The sequence below is a fragment of the Sceloporus occidentalis genome, unplaced genomic scaffold (assembly GCF_023333645.1).
Source record: "Sceloporus occidentalis isolate IW3139 unplaced genomic scaffold, rSceOcc1.0.p SCAF_1, whole genome shotgun sequence".
Taxonomy (NCBI): Eukaryota; Metazoa; Chordata; class Lepidosauria; order Squamata; family Phrynosomatidae; genus Sceloporus; species Sceloporus occidentalis.
In genome coordinates, this window is record NW_028316981.1 from 96,978,623 (window position 1) to 96,994,175 (window position 15,553).

General features: G+C 40.5%; 1 protein-coding gene across 1 annotated transcript in view; it reads right to left on the reverse strand.

Annotated features, from left to right (window-relative positions):
• Positions 1–15,553, reverse strand: part of CATSPER3 (cation channel sperm associated 3) — a 39,966-nt gene that overhangs the window by 8,169 nt on the left and 16,244 nt on the right. Inside the window, exons 4-5 of the mRNA XM_089529788.1 lie at positions 15,030–15,269; positions 1,096–1,278 (exon numbers count right to left, since the gene is read on the reverse strand). Of these exons, the coding sequence (XP_089385914.1) occupies positions 1,096–1,278; positions 15,030–15,269 (423 nt within the window). The remainder of the gene's footprint in view (positions 1–1,095; positions 1,279–15,029; positions 15,270–15,553) is intronic.

Consider the following 15,553-nt stretch of genomic DNA (forward strand, 5'->3'; position numbering starts at 1 on the left):
CAAACTCTGACTCTGTCCAGCCATTGTGAAAATGTAGGAAAATCAGGAAACATGACTGGAATTTTAATATGTGATAACAGCCTGGATGAAGTGCACAAACTGTGCCAGCTGTTTCTGAGCCTTGGAAAAACAATTAGTGTAAATATATCCTGACATTTCAGTGTCACTGTGTGGTACCTGCACACTTTGTGCCAGATGGCAAACAGCAGCTGGGGAAAAGAATTAGACAGCCATCCTGATAACATGATGTTCTACAGACTAAAAAGACCACTCTTCCAGTTTCTTTCCACCTTTTACTATTGCATACCACAAATTGAACATGAGTCAACAGTGTGATGCGGCAGCTAACAAGGTCAATGCAATTTTAGGCTGCATCAATAGAAGTATAGTGTCTAGATCAAGGGAAGTAATAGTGCCACTCTATTCTGCTTTGGTCAGACCCCACCTGGAATAATGTGTCCAGTTCTGGGCACCACAATTCAAAAAGGACATTGAGAAACTGGAGCGTGTTCAAAGGAAGATGACTAAAATGGCGAAGGGTCTGGAAACCATGCCCTATGAGGAACGTCTTAGGGAGCTGGAGATGTTTAGCCTGGAGAAGAGAAGGTTATGGGGTAATAGGATAGCCCTGTTTAAATACTTGAAGGGACTAGGACCCAGAGCAGTGGATGTAAGCTGCAGGAAAAGAGATTCCACTTCAACATTAGGAAGAACTTCCTGACAGTAAGGGCTGTTTGACAGTGGAACACACTCCCTCGGAGTGTAGTGGAGTCTCCTTCCCTGGAGGTCTTTAAAAAGAGGCTGGATGGCCATCTGTCATGGATGCTTTGATTGAGATTTCCTGCATGGCAGGGGGTTGGACTGGATGGTCCTTTCAGTCTCTTCCAACTCTATGATTCTATGGCTCTACTGTATCACATCTAGCGGCATTGCCAAATGAGGTTTGTCAAAGTTACTGTCACTATTGCATAGAACCAACATAAAAAGAATCCCTCTGCTTAAAGGTCTTCCATTCTTTTTTCAAATCAGGAATGCTGTTAACACAGTCTGTCTACCAAAGCTCACTGGGACATGAAATACTTGGAAATAAATTACCGTTACTAAACTGAAGAGAGTGAAAAAGGCAGCTGCTAAGGTGCCCCAGTTCTTTGAGTCTCCACGGTCAGTATCTCCATACAAACCATGACCCAAAATTGCAAAGATAAACATTACGAGGAATAACAAAACAAGGACATAGATCACATTTTTCATAGTCTTTCCCAAGGCTGCCATCAGAATCTGGAGAAGGGGTTTGGAGGGGAGAGGAAAAAAGAAAAAGGAAATGACATGAATACAACTGACATGACAAAGAAAAACATTTTCTCAAGTTAAAACAATGGGGGCAGGGATTAGGAAGTAGAGCACTGTTATCAATGGCATAAAATGGCTATTTTTAGGAAGATGCATACAGGAGAATGAATTATCAGCTCTAACCTTCAGGATCTTGGATTTGGGAACTAATGCCAGATGACAAAATAAACACACAGCCAGACCTTGAAAAATATTTTTTTCCCCAAGAAATCCCAGAATCCCCCAGCTGACATAGATACTGGCCATGCTAGCTGAGAGTTTCTAAAAGGTGTCATCTAAAAAGCAGCTTCTTCGAGCTCATTAGACTCCTACTTGCATAAATGGTTGCTTTTCCCCAGCCTTCTCCTAATCATTGAATATATTTATTGAACAAGAAGAAGTGACAGCATTCATACATGAACATCACTGATCAAGAACCTGAGATCCTTGAGGTTTTGCACTCAAGAATGGGTATGAAATATAATGTAGAAATCAGTCCAAGACAGGGCTGCATCTGGAGTTATGGAGAGTGAAAACTGCCAAGCTGGTGATAGCCTTGATCTTTAAAAAAAAAACAACCCACAAACAATTTCCTTTGCCTTACATGAGATACAGTTGAGCATCTTATCCCAGCTTTATATAAACCTATTCACCAGGAAATGACACCTGAACAGGCCAACAAATGGATTTGGGGTTGAAGTATGAAACAGTGTTGGCAGTCACAGCTGTTTGTCTTAAAAGAGCCGGTGGATTGTATAAGAACCCCTTTGGCATTTGCATTTGGCATCTGCATGCTTTCTGTAGTGAAAGGAAGGCAGCCAGCCCATTCTTTAGTCAGTCCCTGGAGTAATATAATACTCAGGCAGTGCAGAGTCTTCTGTAGTTTTGAGTTAATAGAAATGTTTGTGATCTTGGCCAAGATCCATGACCAACAGTCTGACTCAAGCGGTATTCCCAAGTCAGTATTCTCCCCAGCTCCTCAGAGAGTCTAGTGTACATTCTGATGTAATTTGTCGTACTTTATATGAGTTCATTCTGTTTAAAGTTCTTACCCAGTGACCCTGTGCTTTTCAGTGCTTCCTCTAGGGGCATATTAAGCCAGAGTTATCGTAGTGCAAAAGACCAACAAGACCAGCATCTGCTTCATAATAAATATCACTGATGCATTCAGTCAACAGGACCATAGTGGATTCGTTAAGGAAGTACGGGTCCTCAAGAAGTTTTTCTTTCCCTTTCAACTGTGACAACTCTATATGGGATAAGGGATTCTGGTTACAAAGAGAATCAGTTACTCCAGAATTACCATGGGGGGCTAAACAGAATGGCTTGTATACAAAGAACTGCAACCAGAATTCTGTTTTTGAAAGGAGATTTTCCTTTTCTGCTTCTTATTGCAGTCTTTTGAATTGATCCTGCCTTTTCAAGAAAACACTCCAAAAGGTTAGCTGGGGAAAGTGCACACTGTGGTGTAGCAGCCTGCTTCTGGGGAGAAATTAGAACATTCCTGACACTTGCACAAACAAAAATGTTTTCCCTCCAAGCACAGCTTAGGGCCCAGGAGCAAGAAATACAAATGCCCCACCTCTTGTGCTGCTTCTTCCACCATTTTGTCCATTGGCAAAAAGCAGAGGTGGGGCAGGTGTGACTATGTGGCCTTCCACTCAGGTTAGGGTATGCCTGCCTAGCTTCAAGCCAATATAGAATACTGTCAAGACACTATTCACACCCTCTGACCTACGTCTTCCATTGTGACTGCAGCAACCAAATGAAATGAAAAAGTGCAGTCCTCCCTCCGTTCTCATGGACTTGGGATCCACGGCCCTTGATTATCTGTGGGGGTGAATAGAGGGAGTTAAAATGGGGCATGTGCCCGTGGTGTGCATCCCCTTGCCCCCACAGGAGCACGCCTCCATTCAGGCCAATAGGGCTTGAATATGCACATTTTCATTTTCATGGGAGGGGGGTGGGTTTCCAGAACAGATCCCCCACAAAAAAGAAGGGGTGACTATCTGTCATGGTCAGAGGGTTTCCCAGCCAACAATGGATCACTAATTAAACAGACGCCATTCAACAACAGACCAAATCACAGACGAACATGGGTCACACAGTTTATATATACCCCACTCTCTTCCATGCCAGCATTCTCTGAAGATGCAGCCACAGATGCTGGTGAAACATCAGGAATAAACTCTTCTAAAGCACATCCACTTAGCCCGAAAAACTCACAAAAAACTATGGATGCTCACCGTGAAAGCCTTCGACTTCATGTCTCTCTGTTTGCTTTTTATTATTGTATCCCACCTTTCTCCCAAACAGGACTCAAAGTGGCTCGCAATATAAGTTTAAAAAAGAATAGCTAACACAATATGAAGTTCAAAAGTTATCTGGGCAAGGCCAACTGTCTGATGGCGTCCCATCTAATGTTTGTCTGATCAACATAAATGTCAAAGACATTTTAGCCAATACTTTTTTTAAAGGAATCTTTGCATTCTAAATATTTCTTCACAGCAACTCAGTGATAGGAGGGATTTAGAGCATGACGCTATGAAATACAGGATGAACATTTGAACAGAGATCTGAATACAACAAATGTACACATTTTTTCTTTTTATGGATAGTGTTTTACAAAATTACAACTAAAAGGCAGATGACCTGCCCCGAATAGTTTCCAGTCTGACAGTGGGTGAAGAGGAAGAATGAGACAAAAACTTAGGCTTTGTACTTAGCCCAAGTTTCAGTAATGGTATTCAGGGTGTGCCAAAGACTTAACCAAAAGGGAAAAGAAGCTGAGGAGAGCTTTAAATGGATAGAGAGGAAGGTGGTATCATATACATATAAGATCCAGGCAGAAGCAGCAGAACTTCAGATGTGGAACCAGAGAAGGGAAGATCGTGGTCTGGGGTATATTGGAATGTGAGAGTGCATAACTACTGGAGCAAAGCTATGGTGAACCAATCAATATCATTATTCTTTCTTGCCAACAAGAACAAGTAACTCACACAAATATCTCTTCACTGCACTTTTCAAGGAAGTATTCACAAGAATTTTCTGTGCTGGAACCTTGCTTTTGTGTGGTGGAGGGTAATGGGATTTGCAAATAGTCACCTTTTTCCCAGAAAATTCTAGGTTTTGCGCTCTCTCTCTCTCTCTCTCTCTCTCTCACACACACACACACACACATAGACACACACACACACACAATAGAGACATACCCACCTTGCATATCCTCCCATCCTGAGGCCTTGCTATTCAACAACAGACTAACACAGAGATTAACATGTAAATTTCTTCCTCCCAACCAAGGGTCACACAAGTATACATACAACCCACACAATTCCATTCCACCACCCTCTGAAGATGCCAGCCACAGATGCAGGCAAAATGTCAGGAATAAATTCTTCCAGAACGTGGCCACATAGCCTGGAAAATCCACAGAAAACTACAAAAAAAAAATCCTCACCTGATGAACTCTACACAAAACAATTCTTAAGAGCAACGTTTGTGGTGGCCTGGATTGTTCTTGTCAGCATGGAGAAAAACTATATGATGTGTCAAAGAACTGAATATGGGTGGTGCAAGCAAGACACAGACTGCATCTACATTGCTGAACTAATGCAGTTTGACAGTGCTTTAATTGCCATGGCTCACTGCTATGGAATTTTGGGATTTGTAGTTTTGTGAGATATTCAGCCTTCTTTGTTGGATAGCGGTGGTGTCACAACAAACTACAAATCCCAAAATTCTATAGCATTGTGCCATGACAATTAAAGTGGTATCAAATTGCATTATTTCTGCAGTGTAGATGCAGCTTAGGTTACAAATGCATAACTGCAATACTGAATGAGAGCCAATTAAAATAGTTACATCCATATCAAACCTAAATACAAACAGCAGTGCATCTTAAAATGTTAACATTTACAAAAATGTTTTGATAACATGCTTATTTTCAACTATAGTTTTAAGTAATTAAGAATGAAATAAATGGTTCAAATGCCTATATTTCCTAAGTTCTCACACAACTCTAGGCTATTCACCAAGTGATTGATGTCTATCCTCGCCCACAGGAAACTAGGATGTTTACCACCTGTGTCAACCTCCTGTATTGCCATTCCCCCTATTGTTTAACATAAAATATTTAACATAAAATATTTGCTATGATGGCAAACCTCCTCTGAACAAATCTTGCCAAGAAAACCCCATGATAGGGTCACCTTTGGGTTGCCGTAAGTCAGAAATGATTTGAGGGCACACAACACACACATACGTATGTACTTCTCACATTTCCATCCAGCTAGTTGAATTCCACTTCATGAAGAAATGTGAAGTCCAGGCTTGCATTCCTTAACTAGCTAAGAAAGATGCACTGGATGTAAGGGGAAGCATCTCACCTGCTGTAACAGCTTGGTACTGATGCTTTTGTGTACCCCAAAAGGAGATGCAAAAGGGCTTTCTTGAGCCTAATGGAGATGCCTCTGCGTGTGGCCAAAACATCCAGACAGAGAAGCATCCTCCCATAAAGTGCTATGTAAATCAGTAACAGTCCAAAAACCAGGCTTAGCACCCTGCATGATCAAGCTCTTAATCATACCTTTAGAAATTGGCCCTCAAAATGAGAAGGAGGAACAAACCCATTTACACTCCACAGCATGGAACATTTTTATAAAGCTATGTAATGGTGGTTCAGTCAATCAGGGCTTTAGATACAATCTTTAAAAAGGCAACCTCCCTTCAGGTGAAGCCAACAGGAGAGCTATAAAAATGCCAGCAGCAGCAACATGCCAGCAAGCACCACTTGTATATTTATACCCAATAACTTTGTTCCCCTGGTCCATCTTTGCATCCTTCCATTTGCCTTCAGAAACCCACAGCAATTCCTGCATCTGTTCTCAAAGAATAGGTTTATGCCTCTGACCTTTGCACACTTGCACACAATGTTGAAATTAGTCCCCAGTACATCTCCTGAAATGGCAGTTTTCTAAATAATTTGGCATTCTAAACATTTATTTGCAAACCAGCCAATGGATGTGTGGAACCTCCATCATATATGAAATTGTGTCTAACAGAACCCCTCTGTATGGAACACAACAAGGAAATAATATCCCCCAAGGTGGAAATTTACTGCACTGAAGTGGAAGGCAGAAAGCTATAAAGCGGCTGTTGCTTTTTAATTAATAAAAGGGAACCCTACAAAGAAGGTGTTCCATGTTTCCCAGCCCTGAATACAATTTCCCTGCAAAGGAGTAATTTAGGCTGCAATTAATAAATTGTAATGCTCATACAGATGTAAACAACCTCCCACAACTTCCAGAGGCTGGAGATAAGGTCCACTAGGGCACAAAGGGAAATGGTTTTCAGAGGGGGAAATATCCTCCTTACTATAGGACATTATCCTACTGTTTTGGGCCAAAGATATGTGAAGACTCACAATTGTCTCAGCCATAATCAAGGATTTTGGAGAAGGATGCCAAAGACTTCACAATGACTTCTTCGAAGCAGATGCACTGCAGTCTTTAGATTGCTATAAAGCAATGTATTCCTGTGCAGCTGGGGGGTTGAACTGGATGGCCTTTGTGGTCTCTTCCAATTCTATGATTTTATGAAAGAAGAACTTTTAAATACTCAAGGAATAGCCAGAGCCAAAGTATGGGTGGTCTACTGCTCAATGATTTATACAGTCTCACACTGCAAACTTCAGTATATTTACTCAGAAGTAAGTCCCACTATGTTCAGCACAGTTCTCCTAACCAGTGTATTCAAGACTGAAAACTAACCATGCAACCCTATCATGTCTACTCAGATGTATGTCTCATTGGGATTAATAGGATAAGGAAAGTATATATAGGATTGGAGCCTTTTACCTCTCTTTTTCAAAATATAAATTTGGTTTCAAAGCAATCTAGTTCTGTTTCCTCAGATCTGCACAGATGAAACAGTGTTTGTACATAGAAAAAAAGTTTGTTCCACAGGTCAAAACTTTATTAAATCAGTTTGCTCTCTTCCACATTTTATATGGGCATCCCTTTCTTCAAGTATTATTAGCAAAGATAAATAGAAATGCATGATTTACCTTCTATAAACTGCTGGGGTTTTTTATATACCCCCTTCTCAACCTTTTTTCCAGAAACGCTGGATAATTAGCATATAAAAACCTGGTGATAACTGAAGTCCAAGATCAAAAGTAGTGGGATAAAGGCTCAAAAGTGATCATTATAAGAGCTTTGTGCCTATAAATATCCCACTTCTGGTGAACTCCCAGGCCAATTAATGACAAGCAGAAACTTGGGCTGAATGGCCACAATGCACACATTAGCTCCCTGCTTGAAAACTAAACCTCCAAGGTTGCCAGGAGAAAACCATGGGCCAACACTCTTTAGATTCAGTGTGTTACTGTTTATATGCCTGTGCCTATGCATAGATATGCATTCATGTATATATTTATCCTGATCCAACACTGCAACCCTTGTTCATTTCTACTGATAGACAGAGAAACGGTCTACATCTCGTTGAGTAAATAAATAAATTGAAAATATTCCAGCATCTTTGGTACTATATGGTTAAGCACACTAATTGAAGATGCAATTTATTTACTTTCAAAGGTAAAAGAGAGCTAATATTCCACATTATAAAAGCACTCTCAAAATGCTTTAAAATGTACAACTGAAATCTTATGGAAAAAGTAGCTGATTTTATATAACCACACTATCCAGGAGGTGTGAATTTTCTAAATGGTAGAGACTCTTAGATAAATTTAACACAGAACTGAATGTTAAACTTTTAGCTATTCAGTTTGATGCCCATTCTGCATTTAAATGTTTCAATATAGACACCATCTTCTTCCACATGATAGTTCCAGAGCCCATTGCACATTGAACTGCTTCATGGGACATGGTTCTTTGTGGATTCAGCTATGATGTAATTCAAAATTCAATGAGTGATGATCAGGAGGAAAAAGATATCAGACTATTCTAGAAATCTGAAGAATGGAAGAATTAACTCTTAATTTCTCTGCTTAGTTCCACACATACATGGAGAAACAGTGGCTACCTATTTTGAGACCTGTAGTTTTAAATGTGAAATTCAAGTTATAAAATCCTCATCCTCATCGACACCAACATCACCATCATCTCTACCACCACCATCATGAGCCTCATCTAGCACCAAACATATTATTGTTAACAATATCACCTTGTGCATTCAAATTATTCCAGGTTTAAAGATCAAACATATCCCCAAGTGGCTTCTAGTGATCAATAATATAAAAAACTGTGGGGTTAAGTGGTCAGAGGTCTTACATCTACTGAAGGCACAGATCCCACCTAATCTTGGAAGCTAAGCAGAGTTAGACCTGATTAGTATGGATGGGGGGATCACCAACAACTACCTGCTGCTATAAGCTATATTTCAGAGGAAGGCAATGGCAAAACACCTCTGATTAGTCCTTGCCTAAGAAAATCCTATGAAATTCACAGGACTGCCATAAGTCACCAGGCAGCTGGAACCAGGTAGTCATTATTACAGCTAAGTAGTAATGACTCACTTTATATATCAAGATAACATAATAACAATGGGGGGGGGGGTCAAAATCTGTCTGTCCCTGTTACAAAAGAAAATATATCTGTGTGCATACATACATATGTTCATAGTTACAAAGGTCTGGAAATGTGATTGCATTCCAAAGCAGATTTAAATGTCAAGAAGGTAAGTGAACCTACCAATGACACTGTCTCACCATGGTGGTGGGCTTACATGCACATGTGAGGGAAGAGACTATGCTGACTGCAGCACTCCTGCTGGGAAGGTCTCCCACAGACAGGCTGTTTCTGAGGAACCAGACTAAATGGGCCAAACAGCTATTGGGCAGTAACAATAGTGGAGGGTGACACTGGTGGAAGATCTCTCAGAGAAAATGCCATAGCTAATGCTTGTTAGTACTGCACAGATGGAGGCATGATAAAACTCCTTTTGATGATCTTTTACCATGAAAACCCTATGATGAGACAATCCGAAATGAAACAAGGGATAGTGCCAGAAGATGAGACCCCCAGGTCAGATGGCACTCAACAAGCTACTGGGGTAGAGCAGAGAACAAAAACAAGTAGTGATGTAGCTAGTGACGTAACTGGACTCAAGCTGAAAGGACAATGATGAGCACAGAGGTGAAAGGAAAGTCTGGAACTGCACAACACATATTATAGGAACATGAAATGTGAGAATCAGGGAAAGCTAAACATAGTAAAACAAGAAACAGAACATATAAACACTGGAATACTCAGGGTGAGTGAGCTAAAGTGGAAAGGAATGAGACATTTTAAGTCAGATAGTTAACCAATGTTTTACGCAGGAAATGAAAATCTATGAAGAATTAGGATGAAAATTATATTGAAGAGAGATATAGTAAACACTATCAAAGGATACCATGTGAACTCTGACAAGATCATGTCAATAGGACTTCAGTGAAAACCTATAAATGTAATGATTCAAGTTTATGCTCCAACTACAGAGGCAGAAAAGAAGAAACAGAAAGGTTCTGTGTTGGAGTCTAGAAGGAAATTGTTCATACAACAAAACAAGATTTCTTGATAACCATAGGCTATTGGAACATAAAAGTATGAAATAGAGTAGAATCAATGTACAATAACATCAAAATCCACACAACAGTGATATCTTTATTGAGACAACCAAAATGCATAAAATATATGTTGCAACCTTTCAGAACTCCACTGGCTTCTTCATCAGGCAATGGTGTTAAAAAACATGCAAGAGGTGGGAAATGACAATGTTAGTCACAGGCATTTTGTCAAGATGTTGTTGATGTTGTTCTGAGTTGAAATGATATGGAGGAATTTTGTGTGTGTGTGTGTGTGTGTGTGTGTGTGTGTGTGTGTGTGTGTCTACCCCGGATGTATTTTCCATATTGTAGAAAAAATTGGTCCTAGGATTAAGAAATCAAGCAGAAGACCAACCGACTGACGACCGAATTTTGTGAGGCCAACAGTTCGTTAATCACAAACACATTGTTCAAGCAACCAAAGACATAACTGTGTATATGGACATCACCTGATGACTTATATAGACATCAAAGAGACTATCTAATTGGAAGCAGCAGATGGAGAAGCTCCAGTCTCTCTGCAAAAACAAGACCAGGAGCAAATTGTGACCACGAACTACTAATATAATTAATTAGAATAAACCTAAAGAAGTACACTAAACCAACCATCATGCCAAAATACAACCTGAAGAACATCCCCATAGAATTTAATGATAACATACAAAACAGATTAACACTATTAAGCCTAACTGAATGGGAACCAAAAGATTTCTGAAATGAAACCAAGGACATTGTCAGAGAGGAAAACTAAAAGATACTATCTGTGGCCAGAAAGAAAGAGAAGCCTCAGTGGATGACAGATGAAACTCTTCAAGCAAGTAAGGGCAGAGAAGAAGCAAAAGCAGTTAAGCAAAAGCAATTAAGGACAAACAAGAAGCAAAAGTAAAAAGTGACAGAAATAGAGTCAGAACCCTGAATGCAATTGTTCAATGACTTATGCACAGGGGCAAGGAGAACTATTATAATAATCAATGCCAAGAAATAGAAGTTAACATCAGAAAAGGAAACACAAGAGACCTCTTCTGCAAGATTTAACAAATCAAAGGGAAATTTAAACCAACAGTGGGGATGCTCTACAACCAGCAGATGAACATATTACATGACCAAGCAGAAATATAAAGATGATGGAAATAATACACAAAAGAACTATATAAAAGAGCTGAAAGGGTGAAAAATTATTCAAGGAAAAACCATATGAAGATGAACCAATTTTAAAAAGCGAAGTGGAATCTGCTTTCAGAACACTTAAAATAAATTGTCCAGGGGGTCAGGCTAGACTTCGTTTTATTACCAGTTTAACTTGCATACTGAACATATACATAAAGCAGGATTAAACTCAGGGGAAGGAAGCATGAAACTGGAGGAAGGGATATTAACAATTTCAGATATGGAGATGACACTACTAGCAAAAAATAAGCAAGGCCCTGGAATAATTACTGGATGAATATTGAAGAAAGTCAAGGAAGAAAGTGCAAAGACAGGTTTACAGATGAAAATTAACAAACAAAAATAATGAATACAGTTTATTTATGTAGCTTTAAAGTAGATGATGAGGATATAGAAATAGTTCAAGATTTTCCAAGAAATCTGAAGAAAACTAGGGCAACAGTGAAGGAACTAGACAAGATCCTGAAATATAAACATGACTATTAAAGTTAGGATAGTCCTTGCCATCATATTTCCACTTCATATGGATGGTTGTGAAAGCTGGGAAATGACGCAAGCTGATAGAAAGAAAATCAACTCATCTGAAATTCTCCAGATACTGTGCTTAAAAAGGCAAAGAAATGGGTCCTAGAGCAAATCAGACCTGAATGCCAAGATGACTAAACTGAGACTATGATACTGTGGCCATACCATGAGAAGATGACACTCAATAGAAAATACAATAATGGTAAGGCAGAAGGCCTAACTGAAAATAAATCTGGCATTAGTCTGAATTTGATCCATGCCTCTGGGCTATTGTCATCTTTCCACCTTATCTGACCAGCATGACATAGTGACATGGATCAAACAACATTATACATAGAAGCAGGAAGCAAAGCTTGCAAAAAATCAGTCAGAACCAGGTAAGGTAATGATGGTATCGTGTGTCAAAGCAGGGCAAAGCTGTTCTGCTTTGTAAACATCTCATTGGGATTAATATGGCCAGCAAACACACAAACCACGAAGCTAGCTACCACAGTCCACAAAACTGGCTCCATCTAATTGAGAGGCAGGATTCCTAAACAGGAGGGAACATAACATACATGGATGTGATTTTAACTCCTGGGAAGATTTTGGGGCCCTTTATAAATTTAAAGCTGGGCATACTACAGATATTATGAGCTGATTAGTTTTCTCATCATTAGATAACAAATTCAATATCATTGACTGAGAAATTCATGTTTCAGTTACGTATGACAAGACCAATCAATCAAAAAGTACAAAACAGATTTCACTCTCATGCCACTCTCTGAGAACATGTCACAATGCATGTGGTAGAGTTTCGGTTGTGAAACTGATAATCTGCAACCACTGCGTTTCACTGCAGACGTACAGCCATATTAACAACTAAGAATATTACCTGATCCTGACAACAGATGTCAGCAGTGAGCACAACAAATAGAGCAGAGAACAACTCTGATATTACAGTCTCCCTTATCCTATAAGCTTGGGACCAGAGGTATTTGGGATTTCAGTTTTTTTCTGAATTTGGAATAACTGCATATACATAATGATATATCTTGAAGATGGGACCCAAGTTTAAATGTGAAATTCATTTATATTTGTTATGCACCATATATTCATAGCCTGAAGGTAATTTTATACACAATATTTTAAATACTTTCGTTCATAAAACAAAGTTTGTGTACACTGAACCACCAGAAAGCAAAGGTGTCATTATCTCAGCCACCTATATGGACAATTTTGGAGTATTTGGGATTCTGGAATTCCAGATAAGGGAGACTCAACCTGTATTAGTAGCAGGGTTTTGACGGCCACGGAGGAGGGAGGGACTGCAATTCATAGAATCCTACAGCCAGCTTGGCCACTGCCTTTTTTGGATTACAACTCCCATAAAAATTACTTTTTGGATTCTCCAATTCCTCAGTATTCTGCGATTGTAGTAAGTAAGGTTTCCAAGCTCTCGTTAGCACTGTACCATTTGGGTTGCAATTCAGTGCTTGGATGTATAAAAGTATGCCCAATTCAACTCACGGAGTGTTAGGCCTGTTACAGACTGCCAAAATAAAGCTGCTTCGGGTCTCTTTGGAGGTATGCTGTTTAAATGATGCATGCATCCGAAGAATCTGGAAGCTGCACCAAAGCTGTACTCGAGTGCTTAGGAATGTAGAAGATTATCACATATCGTTTTCTCAGAACGTTCCGAGACGGAACGTTCTGGGAACGAATATTACCGCATTAAGGAAAGTGGAACGTGATGGGAACATGATGAGAACACATTTTACCGCACAGCGCATCCCTTTTTCTTGAGAACGTTCCCAGAACGTTTTGCTGTAGCGCATGCGTATTTCATTTGGAGGACTGTAAGGAACTGGGAAGATTTGGTTTCTGCCCCTCCGAATGCCTCTGGAAGCAAGTGCCCACTACAAATACCTCAATCTGGGTATTTAGCCCCGGCAGCCATTGCAGCTCTTTAAACCGGTATGAAAGGAAGAGTCCTCTGCTGTCACTCCAGTTCCCCTTTTTTGCAGCTTCTCACCCTTTGCCTCCTGTGTGTGTGCATGTATTGTGTGCCTTCAGATTGTGAGCTTCCTTCCCCGCTTTAACTCTTTGTCTGGCTCTTTGCTATGGAATTCTGGGAGTTGTTTGCTTGCTTTTGTGTGGTGCTCCAAACAGAGGAGCTTTTGTGGGTTCTCTCCTGGAGGGAAGGAGGAGAGGGTCCTGGGCATCCCTGGCATTCCTGCCTCCTGCAGGCTGACAGCACAGGAGCCCCACTGGACACGAGACCCTCTCCCTCTTGCTCTCTGCCCTGGTCCCCTCCTTCCCTTCCTTCTTTCTTTTCCCTCTGTTTTGCCCACTCTCCTTCTCGCTGCTTATCCTTCCTTCTCTCTCCCTCTTTCCATTTTCTCCTTCCTTCTCTCTTTCTCTCTCTTTCCCTCCTTTCCTCTTCTCTCCCTTGTCCCACCTTCCCTCCCTTTTTCCTTCCTTCCCTCCCTCCTTCTTTCCCCCCCCCCACACACACACCTTCCCTCACTGCAGTCGCTCGCCTGCCTGCCTCCCTGCCTGTCATTCTTTCAGCCAATCAGGAGACGGAGGAATGAGAGAACGGATTTGCGAACGGAAGAATACTGCACAGACCTCTTGTGGAATGTTCTGAGAACGTTACAGCTCGCTGGGAACACATCTAATCCGTCCCCTCCCTGGAACACATGTGGAACACATTGGGAACATTCTGGGAACCCGATGGGAACACATACGTGTGGTATACTTAAATGCGTTCCATTCCCATCGGGTTCCCAGAACGTCCTCAGGACACTGTGCTGTATTCTCCGTAGTGTGGCTTTGGCGTGACCTCCGGATTCTTAGGACCCATGCATCATTTAAAATAGCATACTTCCAAAGAGGCCTGAAGCAGCTTTATTTTGGCAGTCTGTAACAGGCCTTAGTTCTGAATAGAAACAGGTAGAACTGAACTGTTAGCCTTGAATGGACAGCATATGTTTTCCTCCCTGTGTATAAAGCCTGAAGTCAGTTCTGATGCATATCAGCACATATGTCCCCACATTAATACCATAATATGAAATTACCATGTAAGGCTAGGCTAAAATCCACACTACACATCTGTGTCCAATGATGAGGGTTTTCAACAGGAGCATGTTAACATAGGAAAACACTCAAACATGAAATCTCCACCTGCAACTTGAAGTGCTACAAACCAGGAAGGGCTGTGCCACAAGTTATTTCTGCACAGTGGTATCCCTTCCCAAATAAAAGAAAATGGAATTAATTCTGAATGGACAAAGAGGTGTGTAGATCAGGACATGTGGTTTTCATGGGAATAGCAATGTTAATACAGAAGTGGAAAAGTTAAGCTGTGACTAATACAACATCTTGTTGCACAGCTAACAAAACAACAGCCACTTACCCTCATTCCTGGGCTATAGTAGATAAGTTTGAGAACCCGTAGTACCTGGAAGCCTTTTAGCATGGTTGCAGTTTGGTGCATTTTGGGGTTGCCTCTGTCAATGGTGTATGGGAGGTAAGCAATGAGAAGGACAATGAAATCAAATCGTTTATAACCATCCTTCCAATAATTAACAGGGTCCAGGTAAAAACTCATCAGAAATTCTGTGGTATAGATGGCTAAAATGATTAGATCTGTTACCTGAAAAGGAACAAGATGCTAATGAAGGAATCAAGAACATCACGAGGAATCTATTTGGTACTTCAGTTACAAAAGAATGTTCAATCACAACTAAAAGTTACCCCCACGAAGTAGGCATTTGGTATGAAATAAAGAACTTCTGGAAGCATGAGTGATCCTGTAACCTAGTTGTGCTCAGTTACACAGTCCATTTTATTGTAAGGATGAGGACAAGCACCCCAACATTTATTAACTTCCCACAAAAACTGTAAAATCAAGTAGTACTGAATGGAGCTGAGATGTTT